This window comes from Mustelus asterias, chromosome 9 (assembly GCF_964213995.1).
Source record: "Mustelus asterias chromosome 9, sMusAst1.hap1.1, whole genome shotgun sequence".
Classification (NCBI taxonomy): domain Eukaryota; kingdom Metazoa; phylum Chordata; class Chondrichthyes; order Carcharhiniformes; family Triakidae; genus Mustelus; species Mustelus asterias.
In genome coordinates, this window is record NC_135809.1 from 128445972 (window position 1) to 128466365 (window position 20394).

General features: G+C 46.2%; 1 protein-coding gene across 1 annotated transcript in view; it reads left to right on the forward strand.

The window, feature by feature from the left end:
• The window catches only part of ano3 (anoctamin 3), a 205913-nt gene that overhangs the window by 118560 nt on the left and 66959 nt on the right, over positions 1-20394 (forward strand). The window contains exons 14-15 of the mRNA XM_078221016.1: positions 9612-9694; positions 19556-19696. Of these exons, the coding sequence (XP_078077142.1) occupies positions 9612-9694; positions 19556-19696 (224 nt within the window). The remainder of the gene's footprint in view (positions 1-9611; positions 9695-19555; positions 19697-20394) is intronic.

Consider the following 20394-nt stretch of genomic DNA (forward strand, 5'->3'; position numbering starts at 1 on the left):
TAGCACAGAGGGTATGTGGGGGCAGGGGGAGGAGATCAACCTCAATTATGGTTTGACAGAGGGTCAGGTTTTAAATGGAGGCTGGAAGATAGGGGTCAGACCGGGTCTGGTGATCGTGTTAATTCTGCAAAAGTAACTGGCAGAGATGCATCACATAAATAAAAGTAAACTCAAGTAAATTTTATTTAAAGTTTATTTATTAGTCACAAGTAAGGCTTACATTAACACTACAATGAAGCTACTGTGAAATTTCCCTAGTCCCACACTTCAGCGCCTGTTCGGGTCAATCACCTAACCAGCACGCCTTTCAGACTGTGGGAGGAAACCAGAGCATCTGGAGGAAACCCTTGCAGACATGGGGAGAACGTGCAAACTCCACACAGACAGTCACCCAAGCCAGGAGTCGAACCTGGGTCCCAGGTGCTGCGAGGCAGCAGTGCTAACTACGTGCAGCAAAAAATAAAGAAAAAAATAAGTCTTTATTGTGGCAGGGGGCTAAAATACCATTCATGCCATAACACTTGAAGTTGCTGTGCAGCTTGTCTGAATGTGAATTCTCAGCACGCGCAGCTAGCTCAAACTATGACGTTGTTTTAGAGTGCAGTAGTATCACACCCATAACCTTCTACGTAAGTAATCTCAGCTCTGCTATGCTGGAATGTTGTGGAGATGCCGGCGTTGGACTGGGGTAAACATAGTAAGGAGTCTAACAACACCAGGTTAAAGTCCAACAGGTTTATTTGGTAGCAAACGCCGCTAGTTTTCGGAGCGCTGCTCCTTATTATACATTATATATTATACATACATAAAATTATATATCATACATAATATATACATAATGTTATATATTATACAATACACATCTCTTTAACCTGTGCTAATGCTCTCTCCACTCACATTGTCTGTACCTTTAAGACTTGATTAGCTGTAAAGACTCGCATTCCAATCATTATTCATTATTCTGTAAATTGAGTTTGTGTCTTTTCATGCCCTGTTTGTGAACAGAATTCCCACTCACCTGACGAAGGAGCAGCACTCCGAAAGCTAGTGGTGTTTGCTACCAAATAAACCTGTTGGACTTTAACCTGGTGTTGTTAGACTTCTTACTATGCTGGAATGACTCAGACCAAATACTTTCCTTGGGGGAATTGAAGGGCGAGTCTGGCAGAATTTTTTCTTAGTCGTTGGCTCTTGAGGTCAAGGCCTTGGATTTCTCAAAATGCAGCTCATATACCAGCTTTTTAAAATTCATATATGGAACACGGGCGTCGCTGGCTGCCCAGCATTTATTGCCCATCCCTAGTTGCCCGAGAGCAGTTGAGAGTCAACCACATTACTGTGGCTCTGGAGTCACATGTAGGCCAGACCGGGTAAGGATGGCAGATTTCCATCCCTAAAGGACATTAGTGAACCAGATGGGTTTTTCCGACAATCAACAATGGTTTCATGGTCATCAGTAGATTCTTAATTCCAGATATTTTTTGTTGAATTCAAATTCCACCATCTGCCGTGGTGGGATTCGAACCCACATTCCCAGAACATTAGCTGGGTTTCTGGATTAATAGTCTAGCGATGATGCCACTAGGTCATCGACTACCTCTTAGAATCCCCTGATCCTGGAATCCCTCCTTCATTTCCCTTTCTCTGTCACCTGCATTTGTTTCTCATCACTGGTTTTCAACAAATTGAGTCATCCCACTGTCGGAAACAAAAGACCGGTGGGACCGTGATGAAAGGAAGAAAGCGGGCGGTCAGCCCACTGACCTCAATGGAAATGACAATGAGCAGAGTTAGAAATGAGCTTCCAACTTGCTGCTACCGTTTACACCTCACACACAGTTAAACATCTAGGTGTGGTGATGGGGCAAAAGACATCTCTCTCTCTCTCTCTCCTTTCAGCTGGAAAAATTATGCATTCCGTGGGAATGAAAATAAGTTGGTTTGGAAGCTTAGCCAAAATGATCAATCAGAGTGGTTTGTGACCAAACAACAAGCCTTAAAAGTTAAAAGAAGCAAAATACTGCAAATGCTGGGATCATACAGGTATACATACAGCACATACAGATATGCAAGGAGGTCTCGTAGCGCAGTAGGGTGGCACAGTGGCACAGTGGTTAGCACTGCTGCTTCACAGCGCCAAAGACTCAGGTCCGATTCCGACCTCGGGTCACTGTCTGTGTGGAGTTTGCACATTCTCCTCGTGTCTGCATGGGTTTCCTCTGGTTTCCTCCCAAAAATGTGTGGGTTAGGTTGATTGGCTAAATTGATCCCCTAGTGTCAAGGGGATTAGCAGGATAAATGCGTGGGGTTACGGGAATAGGGCCTGGGTGGGATTGTGGTCGGTGCAGACTCGATGGGCCGAATGGCCTACTTCTGTACTGTCGGGGTTCTATGATTCTTGTATGAAAACCTAGAACCTAGGGAGCTAATATGTCCCAGTGCCAACTCAAGCTTCTGATGTTAAATGTAAGAAGCTCAGGTATTTGTGTCTGAAATGGAACCTATTTGGTTGCCCTCCCCAAGGACTCTGAGTCTGTTCCGATTTCATAACATTCTGCAGCTTCACTCAAACTTACGTTTCAGCTCCCTTATTGGATTCCTTTCCTTCAAAATTATCCTTCAACATTCCCCTAACTCAGCTCCCACTGATATTAACCCCCCCTGTTGACTTGGATATTCTTCATCTCGGTCCCAAAGTCACTGTCCCAGATTTTAAAAAGCTCCTGGGTGGTCCCAATGCCATCTGCGACCCTTGCCTCCTTCTCAACCCCTTCCCACTTCCCTATTGTGTGTGTTTGTGGGGGGGTGGGGGGGGGGGGGGGTGGGGGGGGGGGGAGGGGGTTGCGGGGGTGGGGGCTGTTGGTTGGGGTGTTTGGTGGGATACAGCTAAGACTGGTTGATGCTATGAGGTGCGGGGAGGGGAGATCGGATGAAAGGAAATCTATCCAAGGGTTGTGAGGGGTGTTCTTAGTCTTGCAGCACATAGAGATATGCAAGGAGATCCTGTGGCACGGTGGATAGCATCCCGACCTTTAGACCAGAAGCTCTGGGTTCAAGAAGGCAGCTCACCAGCACTTTCTCAAGGGCAACCTAGGAATGGGCAATAAATGCTATCCTAGCCAGAGATGTCGTCATCCCATAGGGATGAATTAAAAACAGTCCAATATCAGGACTTGTTGGCCATGGAAGGAGCCTTCGGAACACGTGTTGATAATCAGTTTGGGAATCCTTCTCCCACTATTCTCCAAAGGGGAAAACAGTGTATGTGTGAAAATGTGCTTAAAAAAAACCAGATATGCAAAACTGATGGCAGGAAGAGATAAGCCAGTCCATCAGGCCTGCCTCACACTCATAAGACCATAAGATATAGGAGCAGAATTAGGCCATTTAGTCTATCGAGTCTGCTCCGCCATTCAATCTGAGCTGATAGATTTCTCAGCTCCATTCTCCCGCCTTTTCCCCATAACCTTTGATCCCCTTACTGTATTAAGTGCACTCAATGACCTGGCCTCCACGGCCTTCTGTGGCAATACATTCCATAGATTCACCACTCCCTGGCTGAAGAAATTCCTCGTCATCTCTGTTCAAAAGGGCCGTCCCTTTGCTCTGAGGCTGTGCCCTCAGATCCTAGTCTTTCCTACTCATAGAACATCCCCCCCAACATCCATTCTATCCAGACCTTTCAGTATTCTGTAAGTTTCAATGAGAACCCCCCTCATCCAGATCATTGTGAGTACTGCAGCAACAACATCTAATGTGGTCGCAGTTTATCAGCTTAGACTTGGTCATCTGTTCCTCTGGGGTATTCTTTGGCAAATTCATCTTTCACTCCGGTTTGACATCTTTTGCCCTTCAGTTCCTCCTCCCCTCTATCCTCCTGTCTGGGTAATTTCACTCTTAAGGTCAGTCCCAGATTTGTTTTTATGCTTATGTTGTCACTTCTTCAGATCTGATATGCAGGTTAGGTTAATTGGCCATTCCAAATTGCCCCTTAGTGTCGGGGGATTAGTGGATGAAATACTCAAGGTTATGGGGATAGGGTCTGGGTGGAATTGTTGTTGGTGCAGGCTCAATGGGCTGAATGGCCTCCTTCTGCACTGCAGGGATTCTATGATTTAACACATTGAGACTATCAGCTTTTAAATCCCCTGCTTTGAGTGGCCAATTAATGTTTATTCTGTTTATTAAGTTTAGCCCAGATGATTATCCTGGTGTGACTTATTAATTTTTATAAAATTTCAATTTAAATTCTGTTCTGTAAAATAGTATGAATTGAAAAACATTAATATGGTTTTATAAATTATCATAAATTCCATGGGTTGTGCTGTCATAATTTATGTTAGTTTTTTTGTGTTGTTTGGCTTAGTCACTCATCTGTAAATGTTGCTGGACAACGGACCAGATTAACACTGAAGCTGAAAGTTATTTATTCGTGTCACAAGTAGGCATACATTAGCACGGCAATGAAGTTACTGTGAAAATCCCCTAGTCGCCATATTCCGGCACCTGTTCGGGTACACTGAGGGAGAATTTAGCACGGCCAATGCACCTAACCAGCACGTCTTTTGGACTGTGGGAGGAAACCGGAGCCCCCGGAAGGAAACCCACGCAGACACGGGGAGAATGTGCAGGCTCTGCACAGACAGTGACCCAAGCCGGGAATCGAACCTGGGTCCCTGGCGCTGTGAGGGAGCAGTGCTAACCACTGTGCCGTTTACCATACCTGGGTAATTTTCCATTTCATTGGATAGATGCCAGTGTTGTCGCTGTACTGAAATTGTTTGACGAAGAGTGCGACTAGTTCTGGAGCACAAGTCGTCACTACAGCCAGACATTGTCAGGGCCTGCTTCGTTTCTTATACTCGGTACATTTAGCCATTTCTTGACACCATGGGGAGTGAACTGAATTAGATAAAGACTGGCTTTTGTGCCACTGAAGGTCTGAGGAGGAGGCTGAGGTGGATCATCCAGTTGGCACTTCTGGACAAAGATAATTAAAAATGCTTCAGCTTGGCATTTGCACTGACTCACTGAGCTCCGATCTCATTCTGGATGGAAATGTTTGTGGAACCTCCTCCTCAGGTCCGATGTTTAATTGTCCACCACTGTTTATAGCTGGATCCGGGAAGGGCTGCAGATATCTGATCTGATCCATTAGGTGTGGTTTCACTTTGTTCTGTCAATGACATGATGCTTCCACTTTTTACCTTGCATGCTCATAAGTTCATAAGCTATATGAGCAGAATTAGGCCATTCGGCCCATCGAGTCTGCTCTGCCATCCGATCATGGCTGATATGCTCCTCATCCTCATTTTCCTGCCTTCTCCCCATAATCCTTCAACCCTTTACCAATTAAAAATCTGTCTAACTCTTCCTTAAATTTACTCACTGCCCCAGCATCCACCGCACTTTGGGGTAGCGAATTCCACAGATTCACAACCCTTTGGGAGAAGTAGTTTCTCCTCAACTCTGTTTTAACTTTGTCACTCCTTATCCTAAGACTATGACCTCTCATCCTAGAATGGCCCACAAGTGGAAGCATCCGCTCCACGTCTACTTTATCCATACCTTTTATCATCTTGAATGCCTCAATTTGATCTCCCCTCATTCTTTTAAATTCCAGAGAGTGTCGGCCCAAACTGTTCAATCTCTCTTCACACGACAAACCCCTCATCTCTGGAATCAATCTAATGAACCTCCTCTGAACTGCCTCCAATACCACTACATCTTTCCTCAAATAAGGGGACCAAAACTGTGCACAATACTCCTAATGCCTTGTATAGTTGCAACAACACTTTCTTACCTTTATATTCTATTCCTTTAGTTCTCAATGCCAACATTCCGTTTGCTTTCTGTATTACCTGCTGTACCTGCATGCTAGTTTCCTCTGACTCATGAATGAGGACACCCAGATATCTCTGCACTCGAGCACCCAGAAGTCTCTCCCCATTTAGATAATAAGTCGCCTTCCCATTTTTCCGACCAAAATGCATGACCCCACACCTATCCACCCATGTTATCCTGTTCTGTTGCCATTTGATTTGAGGCGTGACAAATGCATTTGCGACAGGTAGATGAATGAATTTAAAGTGGAGGTGGATAAATATTTGATAGATCAAGGAATAGAGGGCTGTGGGGAAATGGCACAGAAAAGGAGTTGAGGCCGGCATAAATCAACCACGATCGTATCGAATAGAGGGGCAGGCTTGAAGGGCCTGGTGGCCCACTCCTGCTTCTATTTCTTGTGTTCTTGTGTACCCTGAGGACGCAAGCTTTTGTATCCAGTGCTACATTGTGGTGTAAATCCATCACACTGTTGTCATAACTTTTCAAATGTGTGCATCATCTTCAGAAGGAGCATTATTGGGGAAATCAGGTCATGCTTGCACTGACTCATTGCAGAGATAATGCCATCACTCTGGCAACAGTTCGAGCTGCTCAAAGCGATTAGCATAATTATGTGACTTTCCAACCTTCTCAACAATCTGCCTTTTGTTGGTTTCAACTCCTTTGGTTTCATTCTCCATTTAAAGCTCATTCACACTGGCCCCTTTCCATGGAGGATGTGAGGAGTTCTTTGTAAATGTCAATAGTGTGGAATTTGTTTATTAAGGAAAATATACACGGCAAGCAAAGCACCTTCCAAATTTGGAAGGTTCTAAAGTGGCTGAGAGGCACTTTGAAAACAGACATCTGATATCTCTGTGGAATATTCTTTGTGGAAGGCTTTGTGTTTAGATAGAGGAAGCTCTGTCTTGTAACTCACCGCGTGACCTGACTGTGGGCGTCTTGTCATCTGGGTCAGATTCAAGTTCTGCTTATTATGGTGTGACTGTACTTGCGAACAAAAGATGTATCAGGTGCCACTTTTACCCATTTCTCTAATAATGGACAAGATATTCAACTGGTATCAAATATTCATGATCACAAACAAATCCTAATGCCTGATGAATACTGAAATGCTGAGCATTGGAGAAACATTTTTTTGCTTAATTCTAAATGTATAAAAGCAAACTTTACATACAGCAGTGTACACTCGATGTGCCTCATGAATTTCGACATACAAATCCTATTTTATTCAACTCTCCAGTCGGCTTCAAGCATGACCAAATAGGGTAAATTAAAACAGAATCATTAAATCCCGACAGAGCAGAAGGAGGCCATTCAGCCCATCGAGCCTGCCCCTACAGCAATGCCATGCCTGCCCTATCCCCATAACTCCCACGTATTTACCCTAGCTAATCCCTGTGACACTAAGGGGAAATTTAGCATGGCCAATCAACCTAACCGGCACGTCTTTGGAGTGTGGGAGGAAACCGGAGCACCCAGAGGAAACCCATGCAGACATGGGGAGAATGTGCAAACTCCACACAGATGGACACCCAAGGCTGGAATTGAACCTGGGACCCTGGCGCTGTGAGGCAGCAGTGCTAACCACTGTGCCTCCTTGTGTATGTAGCGGAAACACTCAGTAGGTCAGGCAGTAACTACAGAGAGAGAAACGAAGGGAATGTTTCAGGTCAGTGACAATTCGTATGAATATTGACAGCTGATTTTCAGCTGCCAGGCACCCATTTTATGTTTGAAATAAGAGCAGTCAGCAACTGGGGATTGTGAGCAAGGTGAAACCTCGGCCACCTGATTGGTACCCACCTGAGGTACTGTTTATCTGTTGTAAGATTATTAGGTTTTACTGGAGAACTAAATTGGGTCATCGGAAAGTTGGATGTCATTGGTTGGTATGGTGCAAGGCAAACCTTTTCTCTCTATTAAAGGCTCATCTGCTCAGGGCTGTACCAGTAACATCAGGCACCTCCTTCCCAGAATGCCTTAGTTGAGCTGTCTTTTTTTTATTCATTTGTGGGACATGGGTGTCGCTGGCTGGCCAGCATTTATTGCCCATCCCTAGTTGCTCTTGGAGGGCTGTTGAGAGTCAACCACATTGCTGTGGCTCTGGAGTCACATGTAGGCCAGACCAGGTAAGGACAGCAGATTTCCTTCCACAAGGGACATTCGTGAACCAGGTGGATTTTTCCGCCAATCGACAATGGTTTCATGGTCATCAATAGATTCTTAATTCCAGATTATTTTTGTTGAATTCAAATTCCACCATCTGCCATGGCGTGACTCAAACCCAGGTCCCCAAAATATTCGCTGACTTTCTGGATTAATGGTCTGGCAATAATACCATTAGGCCATCACCTCCCCTTAATTGTTGACTGAACTTTTGGTTATCAGATACTTTAGTGTTAATTTCCCCAGTGGGCAGCACAGTGGCACAATGGTTAGCGCTGCTGCCTCACAGTGCCAGGGACCCGGGTTCGATTCCCGGCTACGGTCACTGTCCGTTTGGAGTTTGCACATTCCCCACGTGTCTGCGTGGGTTTCCTCCGGGTGCTCCGATTTCCTCCCACAGTGCAAAAATGTGCAGGTTATGTGGATTAACCATGCCACATTTACCCTTAGTGTCCAAAGATGTATAGGTGAATTAACCATGATAAATACATGGTTATGGTGATAGGGGCTATGGTGACAGGGCGGGAGGGTGGGTGTTGATGGCTAGGCCAGCATTCATTGTCCATCCCTAATTGTCCTTGAGAAGGTGGTGGTGAGTTGCCTTCTTGAAACACTGCAGTCCATGTGGTGCAGAGTCACCCACAATCTATGTAGGACATGGGGACAGTCGAGGAACTTCTGTCCCAAGCAGGGTTCAAAATTGATAAGAAGGAAGTGTCAAATAGAAGTCGGTACAGAAAGTTGACAAGGCAATGGGACTGGATGAGATGCATCAAAGGATATTGAAGGAAGTAAGAATGTGAGGATAGAAGCTGGGGATGATGGGGGTGACTGCAGGCCATAATCTTCTGGTCTTCTCTAGACTCAGGGGAGGTGCCAGAGGACTGGAGAATTGTAAATGTTATGCCCTTGTTCAAAAAGGGTTGTAAGGATTGCCCCAGCAATTATAGACCAGTCAGTTTCGCATCAGTGGTGGGCAAGCTTCGAGAAACAATTATTCAGGATAGAATTAATAGTCAAATGAAAATAAATGTGGGCTTATTAGGAAGAACCAGCATGGATTTCGAAAGGGAAGATCTTGTTTCACTCACTTGCTGGAGTCCTTTGGGGGTAACAGAAGGGGTTGATGAGGGTAATGCTGTTGATGTGGTGTACATGGACTTTCAGAAGGCATTCGATAGAGTGCCACACAACAGATTTGTGAGAAAAATTATAGCACATGTCATAAAATGGATAGTAGCAATGTGAATACAAAATTGGCTGAATAACTTTGAAGCAGAGAGTAACAGCTATTCTGAGATAGCAATTCGCATCTCAATTTCTCTGGATGCCTATTAATCTTTTCAGTGGGGAAGTTGCATCTCATTATTCCTCCAGACACCTGCTAATCTTGTTACTTGGCTGTTATTTTGTGTTCATCTCAAGTTCAACTGTTAACCTCGTTAACTTCCCAGTTCCTCAGGATTTGGAACCTGTATCGTCAGAGCATTCGCCTGGGTGCCTAGATTGTTAGTCCAGTGACATTATCAGAGCATCACCACCTCCGCACAATGCAGGTCTTTCTGAACTACAGTTTTGTTTTTGTATTATTACAGCGACAGTATTTTTGGAGTTCTGGAAAAGGCGCAGAGCAGTTCTCACTTACGACTGGGACCTAATTGACTGGGAAGAGGAAGAGGTTAGTTTGAAAGAATTTTATGTAAATACACCCTTCTTGTAAAGCACCAACCTTAAGTCCTGTACGAGTGACTCACAAAACACACAAAAGCATGGAGATGGGAAAAGGCTGTGTTAATGTGATATTAATTGTCTGTTGTTGTTACGGACGAGGGTATTGATTGATTAAGTACCATAAACGCAAAGGAAGATGGGCTCTTGGGCTTGGACAAGTTGGCCGTTAATGGTTGCAGGCAGCGGGCAGTCAAGGAAGGTCAAACATAGAAACATAGAAACTAGAAGCAGGAGGACAATTTGGCCCTTTGAGTCTGCTCTGCCATTCATTTTGATCATGGCTGATCATCGAATTCAATATCCTGATCCCCTCCCACCCCCCCCCCCCCCCCCCCCCCCACCCCCTTCCTCCCATATCCCTTGATCCCTTTAGCTCCAAGACTTATATCTAATTTATTCTTGAAATTAGACAACGTTTAGGCCTCAACTACATTCTGTGGTAGTGAATTCCACACATTCACCACCCTCTGGGTGAAGAAGTTTCTCCTCACCTCAGTTCTAAAAGGTTTGCCCCTTATCCTCTAGCTATGAGTCCTAGTTCTGGGCTCCCCCACCATTGGGAACATTCTTTCTGAATCTACCCTGTCTAACCCTGTTAGATATTTATAAGTTTCTATGAGATCCCCTCTCACTCTTCTAAACTCCAATGAATATAATCCGAACCGATTTAGTCTCTCCTCATATGACAAACCCAGGCATCAGCCGGGTAAACCTTCGCTGTACTCCCTCTAAAGCAAGGACATCCTTCCTCAGATAAGTCGTCTGCCCTGACTGTCTGCCCCTCTACCACAGCTATATTCACGGCTGGGTGTCCTTGGAGAGGGAGCATGCAGAGTCCATCAACACCATCGAGGCCTGCCATGCCCAGTGGGCGCTGTGAGGGCTGGGGCGCACCATCGGCCCTGGGAAATACTTACTGGTTTATTTTGCTTAGTTTCTTTTTGATGTTTTATGTTAGTTGCAGTGCCCCACTGGGGCTGTCATCCTCACTGGGTTAGTTTATTTTGTTGACCATTTGTTTTATTCTGAACACGACTATGAAAAGGGGCTTCTGGAACACTGTGTTGGTGAGTAGGAGGCAGACATGCATACACCTGCAATCTGTAAATAATGGAGCTATCAGGAGAAGGATTTGTGTCTGGGTTCATTCTTCGCCATCTGTCCGGGGATATGTTAATCAGGCTGTGCAGCATCTGAACATAGTGGTGCTATTTGATCTGCAGCATCTTATTTTATCTCCTGAGAAAGAGTACTGTACAAATACTTTAAAATTGATGAAGCTAAGAAAAGCTGCAGAATCCACACGTACCTCTGGAATATCTGTCTCTCTCCGTCTGCCCTTTACAAATACCAATCCCATTTCCTCTCCTGACACAGCATTGCAGAAATCATCAAATTCAATGGTGTATTTAATCAGCCGAGAAGTATATTTTCTCCTGTGTTAATTAAAATATATTTCGCTCAACTATCATTAAAAACCAGTGAGTAGAGAAACACGTCCTCTCTTTGACTGTACATGCAGTGAAAAATATACCCTGGCATATCCAATCCATCATTGTAATCTCCAATTCCACTTATTTCTGTGTCTGCAGTTTACAATCCCTGTCCAGACGATTATGGATATCTAAATGCCCAATATTATATCCTGCATCAGGAATGAATCACCTGGCAACTTTGTATAGGCATTGAAGGCACAGACTCCATACAGGTCCCTCTGTACATGCTAATACAGGCCACATACATGTTGAAATCATGCATGGATAGTGTAGACAGGACTACTTTGTATGACAAATGACATAAACAGCAAGTGATAGACACAGCTAAGCAATCCCACACCAACGGATCAGATCTAAGTTCTGCAGTCCTGCCACATCCAGTCATGAATGGTGGTGGACAATTAAACAACCCACCCTCAATGATGGAGGAGCCCAGCACATCAGTGCAAAAGATAAGGCTGAAGCATTCATAGCAATCTTCAGCCAGAAGTGCCGAGTGGATGATCCATCTCAGCCTCCTCCAGTGGTCCTCAACATCTCAGATGCCAATTCAATTCACTCCATGTGATATCAATAAACGGTTGGAGGCACTGGATACTGCAAAGGCAATGGGCCCTGATAACATTCCGTCAATAGTACTGAAGACTTGTGCTCCAGAACTTGCCGCTCCCCTAGCCAAGCTCTTCCAGTACAGTTACAACACTGGCATCTACCCAACAATGTGGAAAATTGCCCAGTTATGATCTATACACAAAAAAGCAGGACAAATCCAACCCAGCTAATTACCGCTCAATCAGTCTACTCTCGATCATCAGTGAAGTGATGGAAGGGGTCATCAACAGTGCTATCAAGCAGCACCTGCTCAGCAATAACCTGCTTAGTGACGCCCAGTTTGGGTTTCGCCAGGGTCACTCAGTTCCTGACCTCATTACGGCCTTGGTTCAAACATGGACAAAAGAGCTGAATCCCAGAGTTAAGGTGAGAGTGACAGCCCCTGAAATCAAGGCCGCATTGGACCGAGTATGGCATCAAAGAGCCCTAGCGAAACTGGAATCAATGGGTATCGGGGGCAAAAACTCCGCTTGTTGGAGTCATACCTGGCACATAGGAAGATGGTTGTGGTTGTGCAGTGTCAGTCATCTCAGATCCAGGACATCTCTGCACGAGTCCCTCAGGATAGTGTCCTCGGCTCAGCAATCTTCAACTGCTTCATCAATGACCTTCCCTCCATCATAAGGTCAGAAGTGGGGAAGCTCGCCGATGATTGCATTATTTTCAGCACCATTCGTGACTCCTCAGACACTGAAGCAGTCCATGTTCAAATGCAACAAGATCTGGACAATATCCAGGCTTGGGCTGACAAGTAGCAAATAACATTTGTGCCACACAAATGACAAGCAATGACCATCACCAATAAGAGACACTCTAACCACCGCCAGCACTGAATCCCCCACTGTCAACATCCTTGGGTCAACTGAACTCACCACATAAATACAATGGCTACAAGAGCAGGTCAGAGCCTAGGAATACTGCAGAAGGTAGCTCATCTCCTGATCCCCCAAAGCCTGTCTACCATCTACAAGGCACAAGTTAGGAGTGCGATGGAAAACACCCCATTTGCCTGGATGGGTGCAGCTCCAACAACACTCAAGAAGCTTGACACCTTCCAGGACAAAGCAGCCCGCTTGGTTGGCACCACATCCACAAACACCCGCTCCCTCCACCACCGACGCTCAGTAGCAGCAGTGTGTACTATCTACAAGATGCACTGCAGCAATTCACCAAAGATCCTTAGACAGCTCCTTCTAAATCCACAACCACTTCCATCTAGAAGGACAAGGGCAGCAGATATATGGGAACACCACCACTTGCAGGTTCCCCTCCAAACCACTCACCATCCTGACTTGGAAGTAGTCGCTGTTCCTTCGCAGTCGCTGGGTCAAAATCCTGGAATTCCCTCCCGAATGACATTATGGGTCAATCCACAGCAGCGATTCAAGAAGGCAGCTCACCACCACCTTCTCAAGGGCAATTAGGGATGGACCATAAATGCTGGCCAGCCAGCAACGCCCATGTCCCTTGAATGAATGAAAAAAAATCACATTCCTCCCTCACTCCCGATCAACCCCACCTTCCAAGGACCTCGATGATGACCGCTGCTTAGAACATAAGAACATAAGAAATAGGAGCAGGAGTAGGCCATCTAGCCCCTCGAGCCTGCCCCGCCATTCAATAAGATCATGGCTGATCTGGCGTGGATCAGTACCACTTACCCGCCTGATCCCCATAACCCTTAATTCCCTTACCGCTCAGGAATCCGTCCATCCGCGCTTTAAACATATTCAGCGAGGTAGCCTCCACCACCTCAGTGGGCAGAGAATTCCAGAGATTCACCACCCTCTGGGAGAAGAAGTTCCTCCACAACTCTGTCTTAAACCGACCCCCCTTTATTTTGAGGCTGTGTCCTCTAGTTTTAACTTCCTTACTAAGTGGAAAGAATCTCTCCGCCTCCACCCTATCCAGCCCCCGCATTATCTTATAAGTCTCCATAAGATCCCCCCTCATCCTTCTAAACTCCAACGAGTACAAACCCAATCTCCTCAGCCTCTCCTCATAATCCAAACCCCTCATCTCCGGTATCAACCTGGTGAACCTTCTCTGCACTCCCTCCAATGCCAATATATCCTTCCTCATATAAGAGGACCAATACTGCACACAGTATTCCAGCTGCGGCCTCACCAATGCCCTGTACAGGTGCATCAAGACATCCCTGCTTTTATATTCTATCCCCCTCGCAATATAGGCCAACATCCCATTTGCCTTCTTGATCACCTGTTGTACCTGCAGACTGGGCTTTTGCGTCTCATGCACAAGGACCCCCAGGTCCCTTTGCACGGTAGCATGTTTTAATTTGTTTCCATTGAGATAGTAATCCCATTTGTTATTATTTCCTCCAAAGTGTATAACCTCGCATTTCTCAACGTTATACTCCATTTGCCATATCCTCGCCCACTCACTCAGCCTGTCCAAATCTCTCTGCAGATCTTCTCCGTCCTCCACACGATTCACTTTTCCACTTATCTTTGTGTCGTCTGCAAACTTCGTTACCCTACACTCCGTCCCCTCCTCCAGATCATCTATATAAATGGTAAACAGTTGCGGCCCGAGTACCGATCCCTGCGGCACGCCACTAGTTACCTTCCTCCAACCGGAAAAACACACCCATTTATTCCGACTCTTTGCTTCCTGTCGGATAGCCAGTCCCCAATCCACTTTAACACACTACCCCCAACTCCGTGTGCCCTAATCTTCTTCAGCAGCCTTTTATGGGGCACCTTATCAAACGCCTTTTGGAAATCCAAAAACACCGCATCCACCGGTTCTCCTCCATCAACCGCCCTAGTCACATCTTCATAAAAATCCAACATGTTCGTCAAGCACGACTTTCCCCTCATGAATCCATGCTGCGTCTGATTGATCGAACCATTTCTATCCAGATGCCCTGCTATCTCCTCTTTAATAATGGATTCCAGCATTTTCCCTACTACAGACGTTAAGCTGACCGGCCTATAGTTACCCGCCTTTTGTCTCCTTCCTTTTTTACAGCGGCGTAACATTAGCCGTTTTCCAATCAACCGGCACTACCCCAGAATGCAACGAGTTTTGATAAATAATCACTAACGCATCCACTATTACCTCTGACATTTCTTTCAATACCCTGGGATGCATTCCATCCGGACCCGGGGACTTGTCCACCTTCAGTCCCATTAGTCTACCCAGCACTGCCTCTCTGGTCACATTAATCGTATTAAGTATTTCTCCTGCTGCCAACCCTCTATCGTTAATATTTGGCAAACTATTTGTGTCCTCCACCGTGAAGACCGACACAAAAAACGTATTTAAAGACTCAGCCATATCCTCATTTCCCACTATTAACTCCCCCCTCTCGTCCTCCAAGGGTCCAACATTCACTCTAGCCACTCTATTCCTTTTCATATATTTATAAAAACTTTTACTATCATTTTTTATATTAATTGCTAGCCTAGCTTCATAGTCTATCCTTCCTTTCTTTAGCGCTTTCTTAGTCTCTCTTTGTTGTTTCTTAAATTTTTCCCAATCACTTGTTTCTCCACTATTTTTGGCCACTCTGTACGCAGCTGTTTTTATTTTAATACTCTCCTTTATTTCCTTCGTTATCCACGGCTGGTTCTCCCTTTTCTTACAATCCTTGTTTTTTGCTGGAATATATTTTTGCTGAGAACTGAAAAGGATCTCCTTAAAAATCCTCCACTGTTCCTCAGCTATCCTACCTGCCAGCCTGCTCTCCCAGTCTACCTTAGCCAATTCATCCCTCATCCTATCATATTTCCCTCAGTTCAAACAGAGGACACTGGTTTGAGACCAAACTTTCTCCTCTTCCATCTGAATCAGAAATTCGACCATATTGTGGTCACTAGACCCAAGAGGGTCCTTCACAATAAGATCCTTAATTCTACCTACCTCGTTACACAATACCAGATCCAAAATAGCTCGTTCCCTCGTCGGTTCCGTAACATGCTGTTCAAGGAAACTATCCCGACAGCATTCTAAGAACTCTTCCTCCATTCCACCCTTACCGACTTGAGTCTGCCAGTCAATGTGCATGTTGAAGTCCCCCATGATTATTGCCGTTCCGTTTTTACACGCATCCCTTATCTGCTTGTTTATAGCCCTCCCTACCTCAACATTATTATTTGGGGGCCTATATACCACACCTACTAGTGTCTTTCTCCCTCTACTATTCCTCATCTCTACCCATAACGATTCCACGTTTTGTTCCTCAGAGCCTATGTCATCCCTCAGTACTACCCTGATATTATCTCTTATTAATAGCGCGACCCCACCACCTTTTCCTTCCTGTCTATTCTTCCTAAACGCCTGATACCCCTGGATATTCATCTCCCAGTCCTGGTCACCTTTCAGCCACGTTTCTGTAATGGCCACCAGATCGTACCCACTTGTGCTGATTTGCACCATCAACTCATTCACCTTGTTCCGAATGCTTCGTGCATTCAGGCAAAGTGTCCTTATTCCAGCTTTTATCTGGACCCGCTTTGATGAGTCGCGAACACCGTCTCCCTCTACTCCCTTATCTAAATTACCGCCTTCATTCACTTGCACCCTCTCCTCTACCATTAATTTTGTAATTCCCCTTATCCCTGCATCCTCCCCCCCATCAATTAGTTCCTTGATCCTAGTCAACTCTTCTAGCTCCCCTCCCCCCAACCTATCTAGTTTAAATTCTCCCCAGTAGCCTTAGCCAACCTACCGGCCAGGATATTGGTCCCCGTGTGATTCAAGTTCCACCCGTTTCTTGTATACAGATCACCCCTGCCCCTAAAGAGGTCCCAATGGTCCAGGAACCTGAATCCCTGCCCCCTGCACCAGTCCCTCAGCCACACATTCATCCTCCACCTCACTCCATTCCTGCCCTCACCTTCCTGTGGCACAGGCAGTAATCCTGAGATTACTACCTTTGCTTTCCTCTTTCTCAGCTGTCTCCCTAATTCCCTGTACTCCCTTTTCATGACCCCTTCTCCCTTCCTACCCACATCAGCGGTACCAATATGTACCGCTACCTCAGGCTCCTCTCCCTCCCACCTCAGGATTTCCGGGACGCGACTAGCGACATCCTGGATCCCGGCCCCAGGGAGGCAGACCACCATGCGAGAATCCCGCCTACCTCCGCAGAAACGCCTGTCTGTCCCCTTCACCATCGAGTCCCCGATTAATACCGCCTTCCTCCTCTTTTCCTTAGCCCTCTGAGTTACAGGGCTGGACTCCACTGCGGAGACACGGCCACTGCTGCTTCCCCCAGGCGGGCTGTCCCCCCCCAGCAGTACTCAAGCAGGAGTACTTGTTGTGCAGGGGCAAATCCACCGGGGTGCTCTCAACCACCCTAGCCTTACCCTTCCTGGCCGTCACCCACTTGGCCTCTTCCCGTGGCCCTGGTGTGACCACCTGATGATAGCTCTTGTCTATCACCTCCTCACTCTCCCTCATCAGCCTAAGATCCTCGAGTTGTAGTTCCAGCTCCCTAACACGGTCTCTCAGGAACCGCAGCTCGACACACCCCTCACAGATGTGGATGTCCGGGAGGCCAGATGCCTCCAGGACCTCCCACATCCTACACTGGGAACAACACATTGGTTTCACACTCATACTGGACACTTTATGTCAAGTAAGACAGTGAAAAGTTAATAAGAGTGTAAGGAAACAAAAACTCACCCCTGCTCGTCCAAGCCCTGTGAGCCAAAGCCCTGACAGCTCACTCAACTTCCCACTCACTCTGCTGCCCGCTACTATGCTGCCCGCTGTATACTTTGGTGAACTTTTAAACCCTCCAAAAACTTCCCCTGGCCACTCCTGGCCTGACTTCCGGTTTTGAAAAAAACCTCCGATTTTAAACCCAAAATTAACTGAAAAAATAAATCCTGCTTGGTGGCAGCCAGGCCAACTCCACCCTCGTGGAGCAAACCAGCTCTCTCTGGATGACCGATCCACAGCTAGCTCGGAAAATGCTGCCCAGGCCTGAGGCCCAGTTGCAAGCGAAGACCGGGTCGATCAATTTTAATCCCAATGAGTTCAAGTCTTAAATATTTCACTTATAAATGGCAGTAAATGTTATCCATGTTCCTCAAGAAAGTTACATGCTTTTATTTGTGGACACTATGTCAGCAGTGCCCCACTACAAGTTTTACTCAGTTTTTCACACCATTCTCCTGATAAGACCCATTATTTTTGTCAAAGCCTCATGGACAGCTTGTCAGATTGGTGGTAACGTATAATTGCGTGGTGCTACCATCACCCAGTCTCCCACCATGAACATTCTGCCACCAATCACCAGGAACTTAACTGGATGAGCCACATAATCAACAAGAAAAGGTCAGAGCCTGGGAATCCTGTGGCAAGACTCACCTCAGCCTGTCCACCATCTACAAGATGCAATTTGGAGGTATGTTGGAGACTCTCTTCTTGCCTGGATGAGTGCAGCTCCGACAAGTCTCAAAAAGCAGGACAAAGCAGCCAGCTTCACTGAAACCTCATCGAGGGCGCCACGATGGCACAGTGGTTAGCACTGCTGCCTCACAGCACCAGGGACCCAGGTTCATTCCAGCCTCGGGTCACTCAAACACTGTCTGGAGTTTGCACGTTCTCCCCGTGTTTGCGTGGGTTTCCTCCGGGTGCTCTGGTTTCCTCCCATGTCCCTTGAATGAATGACACCATAGACATTCCTCCCATGTTCCAAAGGTGTGCGCACTAAGTTGATTGGCCCATGCTAAGTTACCCCTTAGTCTCAGGGGGTCCTATCAGGGCAAATACATGGGATTATGGGGATAGGGTCTGGCTGGGATTGTTGTCGGTGCAGGCTCGATGGGCCAAATGGTCTCATTCGGCACTGTCGGGATTCTATGATTCATCTATCAAGTTAAACGTTAAGACCCTCCACCACCGATGGATTGTGGCAACGGTGTGTGCCATGTACAAGATGCACTGAAGCAAATAGTCAAGGCTTCTTCAATGGCACCTTCCAAACTCCAACCTCAACTGCCAAGATGGACAAAGGGAGCAGATATCTAGGAACACCACCACTTTCAAGGTATCTTCCAAGTCACTCACCATCCTTCCTGGGAAAGATATTGTCACTCCTTCACTGGGTCAAAGCCATGGAACGCACTTCCAAACAGCACTGTGGGTGTACCTACACCACATTGACTGCAGCCATTCAAGAAGGCATCTTCAGGGTCATTTAGGAAAGGTAAGAAACGCTCGTCTTGCCTGCACTGCCCACAGTGCATGAATGAATGAACAACAGAAAAGAGTCTGTTTAAGCTATCCAACATTGAAAGATCCACAAAGATAATGGTATCTTTATCCAAAGATGTGCGAGTTAGGTTGATTGGCCAGGTTAAAAATTGCCCCTTAGAGTCCTGAGATGTGTAGGTTAGAGGGATTAGCGGGTAAAATATGTGGGGGTAGGGCCTGGGTGGGATTGTGGTCGGTGCAGACTCGATGGGCCGAATGGCCTCCTTCTGCACTGTAGGGTTTCTATGATGATTCTATTGTTGTCTTCAGAATGTGCTTTTAAAAGAATAATAAATAATAATTTTTGGAAGAAATTTGACAGCGTTATATCTGTTAATAGCACCCTCTTCAAACAGGTTAACGACACTTCCTAGTTTTACAGGTGGTCTGTGCAAATTGTAAAAGAAACAGCATTGACAATTCTGTTGGAAATCCCCCAAAATGATGTTGTTATATCTTTTTATTAGGAAGAGCTCCGTCCGCAGTTTGAAGCAAAATATTCCAAAAAGGAACGTGTTAATCCCATCACAGGAAAACCTGAACCATTCCAGCCATTTCTTGATAAACTCAGTCGGCTCCTTGTGTCTGTCTCAGGAATATTCTTCATGGTAAGTGCCGGAGAGAGCAGACATACAATTTGATCATTCTGTTTCCTTCATCCCAGGTAATAATAATGGGATAGTTATTGTCACTATAGCAACATGAGATAATTGAGCCATTTGCAAGCTGCTTGATTCACTGGCTATAATATCCCCAGAGTAGCAATCGGTATCAGATTACCACACCATGCCCACTCACCCATGCCAGATTTCTCCCACTGTCTGTCTCGCCCCACCTTCTACTCAGGCCGGGCAAGATCCAGGCAGCGGCGTGACTCCGAAGCCCAGTATCACAGTCCAAGAGAGTCGGTCTGAAGGGGGATGGGTCCCCCTTTTACAACACTTAGTTACCCTAAACCAGATAAGGTTGAAAGGTCCAGTTGGAATTGAGAGGCCGGGAAGAAGGGAACTGTGTGAGGTGAGTGGACAGGATTTGAGGAATGGGCTTGGAGGGGAGTCGGACATTGTAGGTGGAGTGGGGGAGGGGATTGGGTCTGACATTGGAGGGACTATTTGGACGGGGAAGACATGAGGGGGTGGGTGACTGACTCTGGGAAAGCGAATAGGGGTGGTTGGGCATTGGGAAGGTGAAAGGAGTGGGTGGTGAGGGATTGGCCATCGGAGAATGGGTGGGGGGATGTCAGGCATGGGGGAGGTGGGGTGTCGAACATCAGTGGGATGGGAGGATTGGATATAGGGGTGTGGAG